General features: G+C 42.9%; 1 protein-coding gene across 2 annotated transcripts in view; it reads left to right on the forward strand.

The window, feature by feature from the left end:
* Positions 1–4,095: 4,095 nt before the first annotated feature.
* TPP2 (tripeptidyl peptidase 2) overlaps positions 4,096–22,589 on the forward strand; it is a 76,496-nt gene continuing 58,002 nt past the window's right edge. For both annotated transcript variants that reach the window (XM_077813092.1, XM_077813100.1), the window contains exons 1-7: positions 4,096–4,296; positions 15,540–15,668; positions 16,781–16,876; positions 17,146–17,250; positions 18,566–18,690; positions 19,515–19,678; positions 21,820–21,974. In XM_077813092.1, the coding sequence (XP_077669218.1) occupies positions 4,135–4,296; positions 15,540–15,668; positions 16,781–16,876; positions 17,146–17,250; positions 18,566–18,690; positions 19,515–19,678; positions 21,820–21,974 (936 nt within the window). In that variant the 5' untranslated portion in view covers positions 4,096–4,134. The remainder of the gene's footprint in view (positions 4,297–15,539; positions 15,669–16,780; positions 16,877–17,145; positions 17,251–18,565; positions 18,691–19,514; positions 19,679–21,819; positions 21,975–22,589) is intronic.

Below are 22,589 nucleotides of genomic sequence, written 5' to 3' on the forward strand. Positions count from 1 at the left end.
CTACAAACATCCTCTCTTTTTGATAACCAGACAGATCCTGCTCCTGCCCAGCTGGGTGGCTTCCTGATTACTTAGGCTCGGTTCTCCATCTAGGTGCAGCCAGGTAACATAATTGGCTGCTAAGATCCACATTAACTCACTCAGAGCCTGTGTGGGTTACAATCCCCTCCCCCCCACACACACACATCACAGTGTTTTATTAATTGGCTGTATTTGTGTGTGTGTTGTTTCTTATTGGAATCATGTTTTATTTGCATTTAATGTTTTCCTTTATATAAAGGAGATCTAAACCTGACCCTTGCCATGAGACAGGGGTATAATTTTTTGTGATCCTGATGTGTGTCATGTCATTTGGCAAATGAAATAATAAGAAATCTCTTACTGGCATTCCTATGTATCATACCTTTATTAAGTTCCTATCCCATGAAAGAATCTGAGAAAGGCACGTAGCAAGTGATAGGCCAGAAGCACAGCGCATTCATATAAGAGCTGGTAAAATTATTAGACAAAATTGCATTGAGCATATTTTATTTTGGGGAAAATTAGGTAAAATATGATACAGCTTCACCCACTATAGAACGTTCTGACTTCACTGGCAAAAAAAAGTTAGTAATGATGAACAGTATAGTAACCAGTCCTCACACTTTAGAGAAATCTTTCAAATAATGGAGACAACCAAACAGATGACAGAACAAGGCAGATGACGGAAGAAAGTTTCATATTTACCTAATTCTTTTTTGAACCGTTATAGCTTTGACTTTCACAACATCCCCTGGAACAAGTTTCACAGCTTTACTGTGCGTTGTGTAAAGAAGTACTTCCTTATGTTGGTTTCAAATGTGCTGCCTATTAATTTCATTGGGTGACCCCCAGTGGTGAGGTGGAGCTGGTTCGCACCGGTTCGCTAGAACCGGTTGTTAAATTTAGAAGCCCTGTTCCGCGAGGGACAACCGGTTCTAAAAGGGCTTCTAAATTTAACCAGCCAAAAGTGGTGCCTTAGGCGCCGACGCCATGGGTGCTCAAAATTTGGTGGGTGCAGAGCACCCACGGGCAGCTCCCCGCCCTACCCCCGGCCCCAGCTCACCTCACCTCTGCTCCGCCTCCTCCCCTGAACGCGCTGCCCCGCTCTGCTTCTCCGCCCCCCCAGGCTTCCCGTGAATCAGCTGTTCGCGCGGGAAGCCGGGGCAGGCTGAGAAGCAAGCTGCGGCTTCCCGCTTAGGCCCAGGGAGGCAGAGCGGAGGTGAACTCGGGCGGGCGGGTGGGGGGGGGGGGTGCGAGGAGGGCCGCCTGCGCTGCAGCAGGTAACCTGGGGGGTGTGTGCAGGGGAACCACTTCCCACCCCAGCTCACCTCCGCCACCCTTGGCCTGAGTGGGAAGCCGTGGCCTGCTTCTCAGCCCTCCCCGGCTTCCCGCCAAACAGCTGATTCGCGGGAAGCCGGCAAGGGGGGGCGTGGAGAAGCAGAGCGGGGTGGTGGGTTCAGGGGAGGAGGCGGAGTGGAAGTGAGCTGGGGCCGGGAGTGGAGCTGCCAGTGGGTGCTCTGCACCCACCAAATTTTCCCCTTGGGTGCTCCAGGGCTGGAGCACCCATGGAGTCGGCGCCTAAGGCGCCACTTTTGGCCGGTTAAATTTAGAAGCATTTTTAGAACCGGTTATCTGCGCCTAAGGCTCCACTTTTGATGCGATCAGTGTGGGGAGCAGCAGCTCCCTCTGCTCCCCCCCCAGCTACGCTCCCCCACCCCTAGGAGCCAGAGGGACCTGCCAGATGCTTCCTGGGAGCTGCCCCAGGTAAGCACCACCGGGACTCCCCACCTTGCCCCCTGGCAGGTGCCTCTGGCTCTTAGAGGTGGGGTGGGCACCCACTACAGTAGCCCAGGAGACCCTCCTGCCTGGTTCTGTGGGCAATCAGGGGACGGGGAGGGGGGTGGATGGGGCAGGAGTCCCAGGGGGCGGGAGTGGGCAACGACCCTCTCGTGGGGTGAGGCGGGAACCCGTTTTTAAGATTTTGGCAGCTCATCACTGGTGACCCCTTGTTCTTGTGTTATGTGAAGGAGTAAATAACACTTCCTTATTCACTTTCTCCACACCCTTCGGGATTTTATAGATCTCTATCATATCCCCCCTTAGTCATCTCTTTTCCAAGGTGAAAAATTCTAGTCTTTTTAATCTCTCCTCATGTGGAAGCTGTTCCAGACGCTTAATCATATTTGTTGCCCTCCTCTGTACCTTTTCGAATCCTAATATATATATTTTTGAGATGCATGCAGTTTTCAAGGTCTGGGCATACCGTGGATTTATACAGTGGCATTATGATATTTTCTCTTATTATCTATCCCTTTCTTAACAGTTCCTAACAAACTGCTAGGGTTTTTGCTGCCACTGCACACTGTGCAGATGTTTTCAGAGAACTATCCACAATTACCCCAAGATCTCTTCCTTGAGCGGTCACAGTGACTATAGACCCCCATTCCCCTCTGCCATGTACATTGGTCAAACTGGACAGTCTCTACGTAAAAGAATAAATGGACACAAATCAGATGTCAAGAATTATAACATTCATAAACCAGTCGGAGAACACTTCAATCTCTCTGGTCACGCAATCACAGACATGAAGGTCGCTATCTTAAAACAAAAAAACTTCAAATCCAGACTCCAGCGAGAAACTGCTGAATTGGAATTCATTTGCAAATTGGATACTATTAATTTAGGCTTAAATAGAGACTGGGAGTGGCTAAGTCATTATGCAAGGTAGCCTATTTCCTCTCGTTTTTTCCTAGCCCCCCCCAGATGTTCTGGTTTAACTTGGATTTAAACTTGGAGAGTGGTCAGTTTGGACGAGCTATTACCAGCAGGAGAGTGAGTCTGTGTGTGTATGGGGGTGGGTTTTTGGAGGGGGGTGAGGGAGTGAGAGAACCTGGATTTGAGCAGGAAATGGCCTAACTTCATTATCATGCACATTGTGTAAAGAGTTGTCACTTTGGATGGGCTATCACCAGCAGGAGAGTGAATCTGTGTGGGCGGGGTGGAGGGTGAGAAAACCTGGATTTGTGCTGGAAATGGCCTAACCTGACGATTACTTTAGATAAGCTATTACCAGCAGGACAGTGGGGTGGGAGGAGGTATTGTTTCATATTCTCTGTGTATATATAAAGTCTGCTGCAGTTTCCACGGTATGCATCTGATGAAGTGAGCTGTAGCTCACGAAAGCTCATGCTCAAATAAATTGGTTAGTCTCTAAGGTGCCACAAGGACTCCTTTTCTTTTTGCGAATACAGACTAACACGGCTGTTACTCTGAAACCTGATTCTTGGGACTGTGTTTTCCAGCGTGGCTTACTTTTGCACTTATCAACACTGAATTTCATCCGCCACTTTGTTGCTTTGGACTTAACTACCTGCGTGCAGGGGTTGTGTGCTGTGCATGGAGAGCGGCACCGAGGCGCGCTGCCGCTGGGCACACGGCAAGGGGCCCGGCACCGGCTGTGTTCTGCACGCACCCTTTCGGAACGCGTGCCCGGCGCTGGCTCCAGCGGGCGCTCTTCTGTCAGGACTGTGCCGGCTGCAGCGGGCGCGTCCTTGCTCAGCCCAGCCCCTGCGCTTCTCGGGGCCGGGCCCTCCCCAGCTCTGCGACTGCAACAGGCTCGCCGTGGCCGCCCCGGCCTGAGCAGGGGCCCGGCTGTAAGGCTGGCAGCGCAGCCTGAGGGGCCCGGAACCAGGCCCGTGGAGTCTTCTCCCTGGAGGGCCATTAAAGGGGCCGCACAGCAGGAAAGGCTGGGATAATGACCAGCGGGGCGGGAGAGAGAAGGAAATAGGTGCCTGTTTCTTTAAGCCTGGCCGATTCGGCGCAGGTTTCCTCACGGAACCAACCGGAACTCGAGTTCCGGCGCGTGAAGCCGCGTGTCCTGTTGCCTTATTGGCTAGTTAGACGCATTCACACCCCCCCCCCAGCTCCGGCGCGCGCGTAATTGCGTTTCGCCGTCCTATTGGCTGGTATAGCCCATGCGCCGTGGCGCTCTAGAAGGCGCGGGCATGCGGGCCGGCGATTGGCTGGGTGGACGCGTGCGCCTTCCCGCCCCTCAGCCGCTGTCCGCCAGTCGCTTGGTGGGTTCCAGGCGGCGCTCCGTCCCCTGCTGCCATCATGGCGGCCGCCGTGGACGAGCCGTTCCCCTTCCACGGGCTCTTGCCCAAGAAAGAGACGGGCGCCGCCTCCTTCCTCGGCCGCTACCCGGAGTACGACGGGCGCGGGGTGCTGCTGGCCGTGCTGGACACCGGCGTGGATCCCGGCGCGCCCGGCATGCAGGTACCCGGCGGGGCCGCGGCGCTGGGTCACCGCCCGCGCGGGGAGCTCCTGGGCCTTGTCCCGGTCGCCTCTCCGCGGGGGAGGGACGGTCGGGCTGAGCGGTTCCCGGGCGGGGCGTTGTAAAGGAGCGGGGCAGAGGAGCCTGGGGCGGGCCGGGGACGGCGCCGGGCGGAGGAGGTTGGGGCAGCGAGGCGGCGCAGGGACTAGCTGGACTCCGGGCTTGGCGGCTCGTGTAGGCTGGAGGGGTCGGGGTGAGAAGCAGCTGCAGGCTACCGGCGCCTCACTGGCCCCAGAGCTGGGGGAAGGGATGTTCTTGAACTTGCGCGGCAAACGTGGATAACATGGAAAGAGACGTGACCCGAAATAAGGAGATGAAGGGCTCTGAAGGGCCTTGAAGGTGAGAACGAGGAGCCTGAATTTTGCCTCCCCTATCCCACCTCGATAGTGGTGGAATTCAGAGGGATTAAATGGCGAGAATGATGGTCAAGGAAGATGCCCTTAGCCTCAGTTCATTCAAAACATGAGCCTCTCTGTGGCTTTCGGTAGGAGGAGGTTGGAGTAGCCCAGGCAAATCTCATAACATGGAGATTGGTGCTTTTGGTGATGACAAAGGGTTTAGAAGAAAGGATAAGATCGTTTTGCCCATGTGTTAATTTGATGGTGTGCTATCAAGAAGATGCCATGGAGACAGGCTGAGATGTAAGATTGGACTGAGAGCTGGGTCAGGTTTGGAAAGAAAGATTTGAGTTATCCACGTAAACATGGTAGCTGAAGCCATGTGAGCAGATATGATCACTGAAGAGGTATAAAGTAGGAAGAGGAGGGGGCCAAAGATGCAAGACTTTGGAAACTCCATGGAAAGGTGGGCAGAGAAGAGGACCCCACAACAAGACACTGAAAGAATGACCAGAGCGGGTGGAGCACTAGAAAGCCCAGTGATGACAAGATAAGTGTTAAAAGCAGTGAGAAGTCAAGGTTGAGCAGAGAGTCCGAGATTTGGCATCAAGTCATTAAAGACGCTTGTGAGGGATGGTGGGCAGCATCATGCCAGCTAGCTCAAATCTGCACAGCTGTTTGAATAAAGACAAGCCCTCTGATATCCACATTCTCCTCTTTCCTTCCACTCCTATCCACCCAAAATGAGACCACTAATTTTTTCACTACTTGATCTGACAATATCCTTCTCTCTTCCACCTTTAATTCTCCATTGGCTCCCCTTCTTCACTGCACTGAGTGCAAACTTCTTGTCTTTTCCTTGAGGGTGCTATATAGCACTGCCTACCACCCTGACCTTGTCTCATCATGATGCCTTCCACTCCTGCTGCTGATGCTAGTTTTGGTGCCCTGTTAGTCTGATGCTCCCATGACAATGTTGGGGTCCCCCCCCATTCCACCCCTATGTATGGAATATATTACCTGTTCCACTGATATCCACCAAGTCACTATCCTCATTCAAATTCCTCATTAGTACACACTTCTGTCATGATTTTTCATGTGCTCAATAATAAAAAACAAAACACTTAATTGAGTGAGACCTCAAGATGTACAGATGCTTAAATTGGGTAACTCCATAAACTTGTTCCCCACCCCATTCTTTGTGTATTGTTTGTTACCTTTACTTGTCTTGTTATGTTTCAAGTTCGATAAAAAAGACACAGTCTCTGCTCCAAAGAGCTTATAATTTGTTTTGTAAAGTGACCTGAACACTTTCAGGTGCTGTAAAATAACCCAGGGTTTAATTGTCACAACATAAATATACTGGTTTTTCCAAAGTAATTATATTTGGCAAGAGCAATCAGTTTGTATTGACTTACTGTGTAACAAAATGCCTGATGGATTGACAAGAACATAGCCAGTCCAGGTTGTTTTTTTTTTTTTTTTTTTTTAAACCTATAACTACCTACATAACACCACCACCCCCATTCATAGACTCATTTAAACCAGTTATATTGGTCGAGTTAAAAATAATAGATTTAAAACAGTTTTATCAAGCCTCAACTTAACTTGAAGATTTGAGCTGTTGCAATTTTAGATTAAAATATAAAATGAACAACACTATAAATGTTTTTATAAACTCTTCAATGCCACTGCTGATTGATAAAATTCAAATAAAATAACCTAACTGCTGTAGGCAAAGAACAAAATACTAAATAATAAAATTGTATTTTTGTTTTCTCTTACAAATCCAAAATGGCATAGAAATCTTTGTCATCATGCAGCAAAATTATTTCTCTTACGCTGAAAAGTTATTTATAACTTCATTAAAATAACATAGACCAAATTTGGGAAACTTTGTTTTACACACATGAATTCCCAAACATTATCACCTCAATATAAATTTTATAATGCAGTATTTAAAATATAATTGCAATCCATTTTTAAAAAAGCCAGTTACCACTGAGTCTTATAATTCAGACTCACTGAAATTGCTTTCAGAATTAAAATCCTTCATTTAAAAGCTAGTTCTGAAGCCCCAGCTGTTGCCTTGTAGTTTCTAACTTTTCTTTTTCCTAGTGCATTCAAAGAAAATGCTCAGTTGATTCCAGCAGAAGAATGCATAGGTAGTTAATACTTGAGACATTACTTGAGCATGAAAGTAGCATGAATCCCTTAGCTGGGTCATGGGCAGTGGAGCTTGAACTCAGGGCTTCTGGATTTGAAACTCTGAGCCTTTGCTGCCTGAGCTGAAAGACCCAGATCTATTAGTGTAAAAATTCTACTTTCTCATAAATACTGTCATCTCTCAACTAGAGGTCAGAGAGTCACACTGTAAGTGTGGGTTACACATTCCTCCTGGCAGGTGAAGCTTTCCCCAAGTGCCACAAGACCATTGCTACTCAAATTCTTGTACTGGCTGTCTGTTGCAACATAACTCCCTGTTCTGGAGGGAATAAGCATGGCTTATATTGTAGGAGGAGGATTTTATAATTGTACTATAAGAATAGAGGTACTAATGTATGTCTTGACTTCATTTTAAGAATGACCCTCTGGGACATTGGTAGGAATGCATCTGACAGACTGCCAGGGTCTGTACTGATGTTAAGGCAGGGACAGACCAGAACAATCCTTATGACTGATTATGGGCACCCTTTTGTTTTAGGATAAGTGATAATGTCTGCTATGGTTTCCTGTATGTATTACAAATCAGGCACTCTAATTAAATATACATCTCTTTTTGTTTTAAGGTTTAGTGAGTAAAAGACAGGATCTTGTATTGTGTCTATGTTAATTAGGTTTCAGAGTAGCAGCCGTGTTAGTCTGTATTCGCAAAAAGAAAAGGAGTACTTGTGGCACTTAGAGACTAACCAATTTATTTGAGCTCAAGCTTTCGTGAACTACAGCTCACTTCATCGGATGAAGTGAGCTGTAGCTCACAAAAGCTTATGCTCAAATAAATCGGTTAGTCTCTAAGGTGCCACAAGTACTCCTTTTCTTTTTATGTTAATTAGGTTAAAGGAATGTTAAAGGCCTGAGCCACAATGTAAACTGTTTTGACCACAAGATTTAGTGAACTTTAATTTACAATGTATTCTGCTGAATATAAAATACTGCTGTCTTCTCTGTGAGAGATTGTTTGTGTGAATGAGGAATGCATGCATCAGGAAAAGATAAGGTGTGAAAGCCATCACAGATGTCCAGATGGTCAAGAACAAGTGAGAAACTTGGAAACACCAGGAGACAATCAGAAAACATCCATTGTATCCGATGCTAAACATGTTAGCAGCATTGAGGACCGCAGAGGTGAGGCAGGCACACCCGAAGGCGAGACAACAAATAGGAGATAACGATGGGAAGCCAGACAATAACCATCAAATGATAACAGCAGAAAACTCCAAGATTAACACCACTTAAGGACTAATGATTCAAAAGGGAATTTACAACTATAAAGATGGGGTGTTTTGCCATGGAACTCTGGGTTCAGTCCTGCAAAACCTCACATTGGATCGCGACCGACAGAACCCAGCTCCTCACTCGTGTTCAGTCTAACTGGCTATTAGATTGACTCAAGCTACAACAGACTGGTAACTATAAAAACATTAACTGGCAGGACTGTGCGCATGATGTGTATGACTGAGAAGCATATGCTAACTGTTGTATTTTCAATAAATACGGCGTGTTTGCATTCACTCCTATAAAAGATCCGGTGTGCTTTGTTTTGCATAACAATATTCTTATCCTTGTTTTTTTCCAGAACGTTCTTTAACGATTCCATCAGTGAATAACCTTTACGTTTTTAGCATTCACTGGAAAACTTGACTTGGTTTCCAGTTGATTTGCTATAGGTGGAAATCTGTTTCCAGCATAAAACTCTTCTACCTATTCAAGAGTAACTGTTGGTTCTTCTGTTGTAGGTGGGAACTTGTACCTATAGGGATCATTCACAAATGCTAGAAAATGGTGCTGCTAAAGCCTACTCATAACTCTTTTGGAACACATTTTTGCTATTACGTAATTGCAGTTCAGTAAACATTTTTATAATCTTCCAGACTTCAGCAATTGAACATGAATTCCTATGTACAGAGTCAATGTCATTGCTATTAGCTTGAGTATTTGGAGCAATTCCTCATTACACCTCTTCAAAACAGTCCTGCTTATCTGTCAGACAAGAGTCAATATCCTGCCTATTCTCTTCATGGATTTTCATTAACCTGAGTCACTCTGAAATATGCATTTCTATGCAAGCGGCATAAATATTGAATCTTACTCTTTTGAGGCATGATAAATGCATGGCCAACTTCATGTTTGTTTGGCAGCTACAAAGGGATTGTGAATTAATTTAAGTACCCAGACTCAGATGCTTCAACTGGATTCATAGTGGGGAACCCTGTGCCCATTCGGAGTGCTATTGAAGTGAAAGGGTATCCATCACGAGCTTCACATTGCAGAATTGTGGGCATAGATATTATGTTCTTGCCTTTAAATATTTAGGGAACAACTTTCCTTATGTTTTCCTTAACAGCAGGCAATGCAAGAATTCTCCTTATTGAGGAGGGCTGAATGTGGTGACCTTCTAAACCCAATAATACTGTTTCTTCATTTAGCTTGAGATGAATTCTAAGTAAGTTAAGATACGCTCTTCCCAACCAGTCAATCTTCCCACCCACCTGAAAAAAATACACTCCTTCCATAGTATTTGTATAACAATACAGGTGTTAGTGCTTTATGAAAGAGTCTTTGTTCGAAATAACTTGGTTTAAGATAACAGAAGACAGAATGGGTGGTACTCCCAATTTCTTCTGGAACCAGTGGAAAAAACCAAGCTTGGTATTGAACTGTGTGCTGTCACTAAGCAACCAGTATAACCCACTTCCTCACTGCTTTGTTTCTGCTCCCTCTTTCTCCTTCCTGTCCTTTCTCTGTATATGTTCTCAAGGATCATGCCTATGCTACTGTAGGACTTGGCAGGAGCAGTAGTATGAAAATAACATATCCTAGTCTGTTTCACTCTTCTGTATGATTTGGGGGAGCTGTGAGTTTGTCATTTTTTTGTAAGTGGTGTGGAGGTGGTTGTTAATGAGGGACAGACTGATATTTCCTCCTTAGAAAATGCAAGTGGTGGTGTTTGAGTAATTGGGAAATAAGTATATGTGATTCTGCACTGAATTTGGGACTCTGAGCATTACTAGTGTAACTAATTTTTTTTAAAGGCTTTTGCACCGTAAGTCCTTTTCCAGAAATCGGGTAATTGTTTTATACAAGGCTGACAAAATAAACACATGTTGCTGTCATTTCAGCATAAATCCATAGTTAATGTCAATAACCTGTATTAATGCAGAGTTAAGGTTATATGGTGATATGCTGGCCCCTTGCAGAACTGAACTGAGCAAATCTCAAACTTCTAAAAACCAGGAAATGCAGAGTTTAGCTTGCCCATGCAATCTTAACTCTGTCCTCTTTCAGCAGTGCCCCAGTATGCTATGTTAACATGCCTTTACACTGCCAATCCCACAGCTGCTGAAATGTACAAGCTTTTTTTTCCTTTTTGTCCTTTAATAGAGTTAGATGGGATTTTGTGGGTGGATGGGTTGTAAAAGGAGGTGAAGAGCTTGTACATTTCGGCAACTGTTGGATTCCTGGGTGGAGTGCACTGGCAGAGCTGGTGAAGTGCCATACTTCCATCCACCCTTCCCATAACCCTCCCCTCACTGCAATCCCAAACCCCTCTTCCCCTGTCACCGCTCCTCTCCCAGGAAGTGTTTACATGTCTAATTCCACCCTCGACCCCAATACTTCGATTGCATTCTCCCAAAAATGAAATTGTTACCCATGACTCTCAAATTGCAGCAACTTCCATTCACTCCGTTCAGAAGTCCGTTTGCTGTAGGTGGCACTTGTGATTAACTAATCCTTAGTTATGTTGATGGAATGGAGAGGTCTGTAATTGATCCAGTCATTAGTACTGCTCAGCTTAACAATACTAGGCAGCAGAAGAAAACTGTCTTTGGTGGGGATGGCGGGAAATATAGTTCTGGAACCTCTCAGTCAAATGACCCATTTGGACCACTAATGTCACCTTGTGCCCAATGAGGCCCACCAAATTTCAAAATTATCCGAGTAATCATTTAGGTTTTTAGAGCACTTATAAGATTTGAGCTTTAAAGCATATAAAATGGCAGGAATAGAAACTCTGTAGCCATTTTTTCTATATTGGCATACCCACACTATAAAACAGTACATTTTCCTACATGCTGTTCTCCATTTGGGCCCCACTAAGATTTAGTGGGTGCCATGCACTACTTTGAATAAAACTTGACAGATGCTGAGACTATTTTAACCACATCTTCAACCCCACCTAGAAACGTTTTTGTTTTTTTTAATTGCTGTTTTTTGGGGGCTTATATCTCTGGAACCCCTGGTTCAGATTACTCAAAATTTGGGTCACTGGAGCTATCCTGCACCTTCCTAGGGCAGACTAAATTTCAAAGAAATCTGATGAAGGCCTAGTGTACACTACAGAGTTAGGTTGATGCAAGGCAGCTTATGTCGACCTAACTCTATAAGCATCTACATTAAAATGTCACTCCTTTCGGTGTAACTTGCCTGCTATGCCAACTTAACTCCCCCTCCGCAAGAGGCAGAGTTAGGTCGACGCAGTATCAGTGTAGACGCTGCATTACTTACTTTGTCTTTCATAGGCTCTAAGAGGTGTCTCGCAATGCCTCACCTTGACCGCTCTGGTCACCGTTTTGAGCTCTGCTGCCCAGTGACCAGGTACACAGGTATACTCCCCTCTCCTCTAAATCCTGTGAATTTTTCGATTCCATTTCCTGTGTGCTTGGCATGGAGAGCTCACCTATTGACTGCCCAGCTGATTGTGCCAGCTACATGCTGAAGACGAGCTCCTTCCTGGAGTATGGAAGAGGTCATGGATCTCCGAGGTCTGTGAAGAGAAGAGGGTGTGCGGGGACAGCTCCGATTGAGCCGTATAAATGTTGATATCTACAAGCAGATCGCTTGGGGCATGGAAGAGAAGATCCCTGAGAGAGTGCTGCGTGAAAGCCAAGGACCTGCAGCAGGCGTATCAGAAGGCAAGGGGGGCTAACAGTTGCTCTAGTTCAGAGCTGCAGCTGTTTTTACAAAGAGCTGCATGCCCTCCTCGCCAGAGACCCCACCACTACCCCCAAAAGTCCTGTGGATGCTTTGGGAGAGCGGCAGTCACAGGCCTCCACTATCAACAGTGACAAAGAGAAGGAGAAATATGGGGAACAGGCGACTAGGGGAACAAGTGGCACAGCAAGTCAGGACCTGTTTTTGATTTCTGGACAGTCGAGCCAGTCCCTACAGTCCAGCATGGGTGAGCCTAATGCATGGAGAAGGAATCTCTGGTAAATATGGAGTTTTCGTTGATATTGCAAAGACACATCTGTTCATTTACTCTTTTTACTTATGCTAGAAGAGGTAGTGACTCAACCAATAGAGGTAGAGTTGCTATCTACTTCTCATTCCCCTATACAGTTAGGTGGGGGGGCACTGCAGAACAGAGATGCACCAGGATGTCCCATGAATCCTTCATAGAGCTATCAAGGAGACTTTCCTGAAGGTAGTTTGCAATCCTCTGCCAAAAGTTTCTGGGGAGGGATGCCTTACTACTTCTGCCGCAGTAGGACGCTTTCCCATGCCACTCCGCAATTACTTCAGCAAGTACCATTGCAGCACAAAGGCTAGAAGCATACGGACCAGTGTGCAGCTGGACACCTGCAGGAGCTATTCCCTTTCAGGAGTGAAATATCAGCTAAAATCATCACCACCTCTGGAAAATGGTGCCTGCATTCAATTCAGTTGTCCTGTATTCGTATACTCATGCCCTTGAGCTATCCCCTTCTTATTGTCCCAACTCTCCCCTAGGCCCTATTCACCTTGGCTGACTCTGCTGCCGTGCTCTATGAATCTCAAGAAGTGAGAATGTAGCGCTTGCAACTTGTGTGAATTAAGGGGAGTGAGTTCAGTATACCAAGTTTCCATTTACCTTGTGAATACACTCACAATGCACATAGGTACTATTATATCTTTTGCAGATGGAAATGTGGCCTTGAGGGTCTCTCTGTCGACACCAGTGGAGCGGCTCAGCCATTTAAGGAGGATAAGGAAGAGGATGTCGGATGACCTGTTCCAAGAGATCTGGCAAGCCTCTGGTGCTTCAGATACCAAGCACTAGTCTTGGAGAATCACCCTGGTGGACAGAATGGACAAAGATAAAGTGGAGAGAAGAAAAGCACAGGAAAAGGAGAGCTTATGTCGACCTAACTCTGTAAACATCTACATTAAAATGTCATTCTCGCCGGGACTTGCTGCAGGAGATGCTAACATTTCTCAAGTGGCAGACATGCTGGAGACTCCTGTTGATCTTCATGTTCAGCAGACTCATGCTTGTCTCTGTCTGCAGCCCATAGAGAACTGCATTCTGGGACCTCCGTACGGGACCCCCCCCATTCCTCTTGGCATCCAGGGCCGCTGCACTACCCCCTACCACTCCACCCAGGGGGAAAGAACAGGCAGCCACACATACGCTGACCTGAGAGACACGGTTGGTGTATGTGTTGAGAAATGGAAATGACTGTTCTTTCCCCTTCAAAGGTTCTTTCCCCATATTTATAAAGTTTCATTCAGTTATAAATATGTGTTAACATGGGTTTGGAATAAAAGCCTATTTATGGAAACTTAATTCATCTTTATTCTCAATATACGCTGGCTGGGGCTGACATCATTCACAGATAATAGCAATCGGTGCATTTGCAATGTTCTGTTAATACACACAGCTTCATACTAGGATGCAAAAAAACAATGCCAAGCAGAGCACACTACAGCAACACTCGTTACCGTGACTCACTATTAAAATGGTCTTTCAAAGCTTCCCGGAGCCAAATAGCTCCCATTGAGCTCTTATGTCCTCGTATGTGGCTGCTCAAAATCAGCAGAAAGCCATTCTGCCTCCACTGAGGTGGAAACCCCCCCCCCCTTTGTTTCACAGATATTATAAAGCACACAGCAGGCAGCTGTAATCATTGGGATTTTTTTTTAACTGAGGACTAATCTCATGAATAAGCAGCGCCAGTGTCCTTTCAAATGGCCAAAGGCATGTTCAGTTGTCATTCTGCACCTGTTGAACTTGTAGCTGAAACACTTCTTGCTGCTGTCGAGGTGGCTGGTGTACGGATTCATGAGTCGCGGGAGTAAGGGGCAGACTGGGTCTCTCAGGATCACTGTTGACATTTCAACATCCCCAATGGCAATCCTCTGCTCTGGAAAGAGAGTCGCTGCTTGCAGCTTTCTGAACAGGCCTATGTTCTTAAAGATGCATGCGTCATGCATGTTCCTTGACCAACCCCCGTTGATGTTGGCAAAATGTCCCTGGTGATTCATCAGCACTTGCAATACCGTAGAAAAGTAGCCCTTTCTGTTGATGCACTCTGTGGCATGGTGGTCCGATGGCCAAAATAGAGAGAGAAATGGCATACATCACCCCGCTTCAGTTCAGGACCTCCATTGTTGCAGAACCATCTACTATGTCCTGCACATTGCCGAGAGTCACAGTAGTAGGATGTGATTTAATGGCCTGCACGTTTGCATTACAGCAACCCCACGGTGGATTTCCCAACTCCAAACTAATTTTCAACTGATTAATAGCAATCTGGTATTACAAGCTTCCACATAGCGATTGCCGCTCGTTTCTCCACTGTCTGTGCAGATCTTATTTTGGTGTTGCTGTGCTTAATGGCTGTGGCGAGCTCCACGCACGCATCCAGGAATATGGCTTTGTGCATCCAAAAGTTCTGCAGCCACTGCTTGTCATCCCGTACCCGCATAATGATGCGATCCCACCAATCAATGCTTATTTCTTGGGCTCAGAATCAGCACTGTGCGGTCTGCAGCTGCTCCATGAATGCCACCAACAACTTTGAATTGTTTCTTTCTATGTCTCTCAGCAATCTAGCTTCCAAGGAATCTTTATGTTCCCCTTGCCTCCTCTTGGGGCTCTGCAAATACTGCAGGATCAGGCATCGTGTGCTCACAATGCTCATTGCAGTAGGGGAGAGCTGTACAGTATCCATGCCTCTCACACAGACGGAAGACGCATGGTTTGCAGGGCTTTTGAAAAGAGGCACAAAACGTTATGGGATGCAGATAAAATTATGGGACGGAGAAAACTACATCACGAGACATTGAAATCATGTTCCCAGTCACCCCTGCGTGACTCGTTTACCCAGATGAGGCGGTGGAAGCCCTTCCCATAACACCCTGTGCTAGATGGTGGCAAGTTGGACAGGAGGATAGCTACCCATGGTGCACTGCTCTTTGCATCGATGCAAGTCCCAGTAGTGATGGCACGCACCGCCAATACAAGGAACATAGTGGGGACGCGCAAAAGCAATTTAATTACTGCAGTGGCTGTACATCAAAGTAATTTAGGTCAGCTTAATTTTGTAGTGTAAACTTCCCCTAAACCTGTTGATTTTAGAGGACTTAGTCCATCTTTAAACAGATGTCATGATGCAACCTTAACTATAGTGGCATTCCCATGCCATTATGATAACGTTAAAAGTAATATAAAACTGTTTTTGGGTGGGGGTGGGGAGGTGGGTAATGAAATGGCAGGGGCTCCTCGGTGCTGGGGTAGTTTTTTTTTTAATTATTATATAAATTTATAAGTTCCTGGTTTGTATAGTTTTTTGAGTGTTTGTTTTAAAAATGCAGCTCTGACAGCCACATATTTATCTCAAATAATCATTTTCTTATGTTTTCAGACTACAACTGATGGGAAACCTAAAATAATTGATATAATTGATACAACAGGTAGTGGTGATGTAAACACGTCTACCATAGTAGAACCCAAAGATGGAGAAATTATAGGTCTTTCAGGAAGAACTCTGAAGGTAAGCATTTCTGTATTGTTGCTTTCGGTTTTGTTTTTTTTTCTGGTGTCAAATTTAATGGCACCTCTCCTCTTCCTTTTCTGTCTGCGTAAATTATCCCCTTCTAGTGAAATCCTACAGATTGTGACATTGTATACTCTTTTTGTATGTTATATCCCTTCCCCCATCCTTTGTCTGGTTTATCTATTTAGATTGTAAGTTCTTTGGGGTAAAACTGTGTAAAATGCAGGAAGAACCATCATATTAAAAATTGATATAATTAAGGCAGAATATGATCTGCCCCAGCAGGTGACTGAGGAGTCTTGGAGGGGCGGGGGTGGAACGGAGGGGGAATCTGTTTACAGCCATCCCATTGCCTCAATGTTAACAGCATCTGGGAGGTCTGAAAATGGTTTTGTGGAAGGCAGCTGGTTGAGATGGTAAATCTTAACAATGATCTTACATGTCTGGGACTGTTGCTGTTGTTGCCACATTGATAGCCTTGTAGAGGGGCAGTTAGTAGGAGGGGTTGAAACTATCTGATTCTGTCAACCCCTTGGAGCTTCCTGTGCTTTGTCTTTTCGTGATTGTACATGGAATCCTTGTCCCGTTAGCTTTCCCCTACTGTGTGAGGCAGTTGGCCTCTGCCCTCATGATCTTCTAGCTATAGGGCCAGTGAGCTTGATTCACCTTTAAGAGTCAAACAGCAACAGAAGATTAAGTTGAATTTTTTCCTTGTGCTGTTTACTACCACTTGCCATGGTAAGCAGACCTGTTTATTTAAAAACAAACAAAAAAACCATCTGCTTAGGCAGTGTTTCTTAGAGATAGAGAGATCAACTCATTCTCCATACCTTTATCATATCTGGCCCTATGATACTCCCGACTATATAGTGCTGGGTGTTGTAATGTCATTTCACTAGGAACTGGATTGAGACAGTTACCTCATCCCGCAGAAGTTGGTATTTACTGTTCTCCAAGTCTGTACTTGAACCAATGACCTTTACAAACTGAAACCGTTACAAATCTGCTTAGCCATGTATTTGTTTTATATAGAACACTTTAACATTTAGTGTGCAGTGCCTGTCGAGAGCAAGAAACGTTTCTATTTCTGAATTTTATCTGCTTTCTAGATTCCAACAAATTGGGTAAATCCTTCAGGCAAGTATCACATTGGCATAAAAAATGGCTATGATTTCTATCCAAAAGCTCTTAAGGAGAGGATTCAGGTAACTTATTTTTTACTTCCATTTTGTATTCATATTATGATATTTTAACTCTGCTTTTTTGGTTTTGTTAGAAAACTATGGCTTGTAAATTCCTATAGTGCAGATTTTTCTTTTAATGCTTTGCTGATATAACAAGGTTTTTGATTGTGCTATAGTTATCGTGTCCCAAATCAGGATTGCCAAATGATTTAAAAGATGTAGTGCTCATAAAAGATACAAGTGCCTCTTACGCAAATTAATGTATTGAGGAATTTCTTTTTGTATTACAGAAAGAACGCAAGGAAAAACAATGGGATCCTGTTCACAGGCTTCTACTAGCAGAAGCTTGTAGGAAACTAGATGAGTTTGATGCAGTTCACAGCTCTCCCTCACAGGTTTGTATTAGTTTTTTAAACAACTTTTTATATAGAAATCGCTTGCTCAGAGACTTTAAAAAAGCTCTATTTGATGATTAGAGAGACAAGGTTATTTTAACAGACAAATTGAGTGAATGTCAATGCATCTTGTTCTGAAGTCAGGATATAGAATGCGTACGTGAACGCTTATTTGATCTTGAATATTATCTTCATTTTATCAAATTCTTTCACTTTTTAGTGAAAAGGTTCCATTCTCTTTAAATAATATTGTCTGTCCTCTGTCAGTGATCTGTTACAGTTCCAACTTAGAATAAATTCTAAATGTTAATGTAGCTTTCATTTAAATTCTCCATCATCTCAGTTGAAGGAAAGGGCAATAAAGCTAAGTGCCATCAGCCCTTTAAGGCACTTGAGTCATCTGCATATTAATTCCGATGTATTCTGATTCCATCAGTCTTCAGGCCACTGTGTCTTAAGAATACAGGAATCAGAAATATTATGAATAAAGGACCTAGGATAAAATACTTACATTGTATTCATTTGCAGAAGCATTGGTAGCCATTGTTGAAGACCACACATCTTAAATTTTCAAATGTTACTTGTTTGTACCTTCCATGATGGGCATTTATTACTTCTTAAGGAGTGTATCAAGTCATGTAGCATCTTCCATGTTTCAAATTTTTTCTAAATCTGTAAGATACTACTAAGGCTGGTAGGTCTTGAAGGAGGCTTACCGGTTGTTCACTGGGTTTGTGGGTTGTGCCCACACATCTTGGATTTCTGTAAAATATAGGAAATAGTTATTGCTAATCATTACTACCTCCTCTTTTCATTTCTGTTCTATTCTGGCACCCAGCCAAGACATTATATATACAGACAGAACTCTAGTTTTTAAATGTATATGTTAGAATATATATATATTTTCTATCTTAACATTGCTTACATAAAAAGTAGCTTAAATAGATAAGGGTATCCTTGTTCAAAGGTCATAAATATCTATTTGGTTAGAGATTATTTTGTTTAATCTATAAATTGATACCAGCATTTTTCTATAAACTCTACAGTACTTAACCACTTCTGCATAGGAAACTAAAAAGAATCTCCACAACAATATCTGAAAATCATGACACATGCGTAACTTGATGTTTCTTATGGTTTTTTTTAATGCTTAGGTAGCACATTATACATAAACATGTTAGGAACTTTTCTAGACAGATCAGGTCATATGGAATTTTTTAATAGGAAAGCAGTTTGTTGCACAACTTGCCTCTGTGTGTGTTGCTAAAAGTATGAAAATAACGATGTATTTTGAGTCTTTTTTTTTTTTTTTAAGGCAACTAAATTAATGAAGGAAGAATTTCAGAGTCAAGTAGAACTGTTGAATTCTTTGGAGAAAAAATACAATGATCCTGGTCCTGTATATGATTGCTTAGTATGGCATGATGGTGAGACCTGGAGGTAAACTCTTTTGCTTTTGATTCTAACTAAAATGCTTGAATTTTTGCATGCTTTAAAGCACTGGTTCAAACTGTATTCTGTGTTGCTGTAAAATAGTAGTAGTTATTGATGATCACCTTGTAAAAGCATTTATGTAATGAAGTTTTTACTGAAAAGATGTTGTAAAAAGCATTTCTACATTTAGCAGGATTTCAGTTTTAGGAATGTAGGTCCTGATCCTGCATCAGGACTTTTCGTGCAGACTCCTGAACCCATGCAGCGTCCTGTTGAAGGCTGAGGGGGGATCTAGCAGAGAGTCTTGTGTCTAGTATTTTTGTCATGATTTAGCCAAGTATTCAAACATTTTGCCAGTAGTTATTAGCTAGTGTTGTAACTTGAAATTTCTGAAGTCACGTTTTTCTTTGTGGATAGTAAATTTTACATGAAGTCGTTAAATACATAAAGCTGTGTACAGTGGCCAGAGTTCTAAAATGTGTGCCTAAAGTTTGACTTTTAAATCAATGTTAAGGCATTTGAATGAAAGTGGCGTCTTTTTTTTTTAAACATTTTTCTTCCCCTTGAGTTGCTAAGTAACCACAAATCTCATTGAAGTCAATAGGTTGTAGCACCTTCCCACAATCAAGCTACTCTTATAGCCTGTGTGTATTGATTTAGGAGCCCTACTTCTGGTATTTGGGTTTGAAAATTTTGACCATTATCACTTACAAAAAACTAGACAATTTAGAGCAGTCTACAAACTGTGGTCATTTTATATGGGAAGGAACAAGTTAGGGGTTCTTACTATAGATTGATCTGGGTTATTTTATACTCTTCTGTATCAACAGAACCTGTATTGATACAAGTGAATGTGGCGACTTCACTAAGTGCACTGTGTTGGGAACCTACAAAGAGAAACAAGAATATGGATCTTTTGGCATGACAGAAATGTTGAATTACTCTGTGAACGTTTATGATGAGGGGAACCTGCTTTCTATTGTGACCAGTGGAGGTAATTTGTTTTAATCAATTGCAAATTAAATCTAAGTTAGGTATCTCAACAAGAAAGCAAGAAGTGATGCCACTCTTTCATAAAATAAAGTAGGTTTCATTTTCACAGTGCATTTGAGTCAAAATGTAAGTGTTTCTGTGTAACTGATTAAATTTCCACATTGGATTGCACTGTGTGGAGGGGAAGCAATTTAAATTAAGGCGATTAAAATGTTGGTTAAAAATAATTGCTTAAATCAGGTTGAGGCTTTGTAAAATTAATTTCAAAATGTATGCTGTCAAGGTTCCTTCCCCACTCTGAACTCTAGGGTACAGGTGGGGACCTGCATGAAAAACCCCCGAAGCTTATTTTTGCCAGCTTAGGTTAAAACTTGCCCAAGGTACAAACTATTTTACCTTTTGCCCCTGGACTTTATTGCTGCCACCACCAAGCGTCTAACAAATATATAACAGGGAAAGAGCCCGCTTGGAAACGTCTTTCCCCCCAAAATCCTCCCAAACCTTACACCCCATTTCCTGGGGAAGGCTTGATAAAAATCCTCACCAATTTGCATAGATGAACACAGACCCAAACCCTTGGATCTTCAGAACAAAGAAAAAGCAATCAGGTTCTTGAAAGAAGAATTTTAATTGAAGAAAAAGTAAAAGCATCACCTCTGTAAAATCAGGATGGTAAATACCTTACAGGGTAATCAGATTCAAAACCTAGAGAATCCCTCTAGGCAAAACCTTAAGTTACAAAAAGACACAAAAACAGGAATATACATTCCATTCAGCACAACTTATTTTATCAGCCATTTAAACAAAACAGAATCTAACGCATCTCTAATTAGATTGCTTATTAGCCCTTTACAGGAGTTCTGACCTGTATTCCTGCTCTGGTCCCGGCAAAAGAAACACACAGACAGAGAGAACCCTTTGGTTCCCCCCCCCCCCCCCGCTTTGAAAGTATCTTGTCTCCTCATTGGTCATTTTGGTCAGGTGCCAGTGAGGTTATCTTGAGCTTCTTAACCCTTTACAGGTGAAAGGGTTTTTTCCTCTGGCCAGGAGGGATTTAAAGGTGGTTACCCTTCCCTTTATATTTATGACATATGCTTTTGTCATTTTTGATAATTTTTAATGAATTATAAATGTTTTTTTAAATTATTGCTGGTGAGGTATCTTACTTTGAATTTTATAAAATGGCTAATCAAAATACTGAAAGCTGCAGTTAATGCACAAGCAGCTACATATCTTTTCTTAAATGCATAGCTCTACCTTTGTGAGGTACAGCTTTCTGATCAGGCAGATAAATGCCACATTTGTGAGTATGGTATAAATGCATAGATCATTATCAAAGGTGCCCCACAATAATCCCCCTAAGAGGCATAGAAATAGCTAAAATAAATGAGTAAATGGTTTCCTGCTTGTGTTCTATGCACTGCAGTCCTGGTACTCTTCTTGCTAATGCTGGCTTCTTACAAGTAAACATGATTGACTTCAGTGGAATTATTCCTGAGTCTCACTGGTATGAGGGAGAAGAGAATCAGGCTATTAAACTTAATTGCTTCCACATGACTTTAAATAGAGAGTGACTAAATTTAATTGCTTTCCCCTGCAGCTTGCATGATTAAAGAATGGTTACCAATGGAGGGCAGCTTCTAAATAAAAATATCTGTGTGTGTGATATATATATATATAAAACTTAGACAAATTTAGCCATTGCTTTGATTTGCCAAGGCATAACGAAGGCTATCTATACAAATTTCCTTTGAAATGATAATTGCACCACTATAATTACAGCTCCACCCACTCTTATCCCAGTTTTGTGCAGTTTATATAAATATCATGTATATTTAATTTTATAATTGCTTGCTTTCTAAAATCAGCAGTGAAAGGTGCAAACAAAATTGACAGTGACAACTGATGATCAGAAGATTTAAAGAATATATGGATGTCAAAATTAATTAGTAAGAACACTTCTGAAGAATCTGAATTCCATGTGGTGTTAGCTTTCAGCATAAGCTTTTTTTTAATGGTATAAATTGCTCAGTAAATGAAAATGAATTGAATTATAGCATATTAAATTGGCATAACTGAGGTTTCTACTAGGGTGTTACATTCCGTACATGCAATAATATGCTTTTTGTTTAATTTGTTCAGGAGCACATGGGACACATGTAGCTAGTATTGCTGCTGGATATTTTCCAGAAGAGCCAGAACGAAATGGTGTGGCTCCTGGAGCTCAGATTCTTGCAATCAAGATTGGTGATACAAGACTAAGCACAATGGAAACTGGCACTGGCCTAATAAGAGCTGTAAGTGTTTTGCTGAATAAATAGCTAATTAAATTAAGCTGCTTGACATCAGGACCGTGAGTGTAACTATATCTTCTCAATAGCTAGGAGAGAAAGTAAAATATAATTTGAGAGATTTGTGGAAATCTGTATTGCTAAATTTATTATCAGCGTTGCCTCCAAAAAAGCTTAACTCTTAAATCAGATGATACTAGTTGTTCAATGTGTAACTTTGACAGATTTTTTTATGTCGTTCTGAAGTGGAGACAATATTTTTATAAATCATAGCTTAAAAAATACCCATAAAAACATAAGCATAAAAATAACTTGCCTGTCAGGAAAGGGCATTACTCAGTTTGATCAGTTGTTGCTTCCTACACTTGGAAAAAATCAAAGGAGAAGTTTAGCAAGAATTGAAACAAAAAAAAGTGAAATAGGACATTTTTACCAGCTAGAAAATGAGAGGATATGAAGTTTCAGGCATTGGGGTATAAGATTATATTTATCTCATGAAAAAAATACCGCATGGCACAGTTGACGTAGGAATTATTCTATGAAAACAGTCCAATGATCTGTCTAGCCCAACATTCTGTATCCCACTTCACAAATACCTCAGGGATAGGTCCAATGAATTGG

Source organism: Eretmochelys imbricata, chromosome 1, assembly GCF_965152235.1.
Source record: "Eretmochelys imbricata isolate rEreImb1 chromosome 1, rEreImb1.hap1, whole genome shotgun sequence".
NCBI lineage: Eukaryota > Metazoa > Chordata > Testudines > Cheloniidae > Eretmochelys > Eretmochelys imbricata.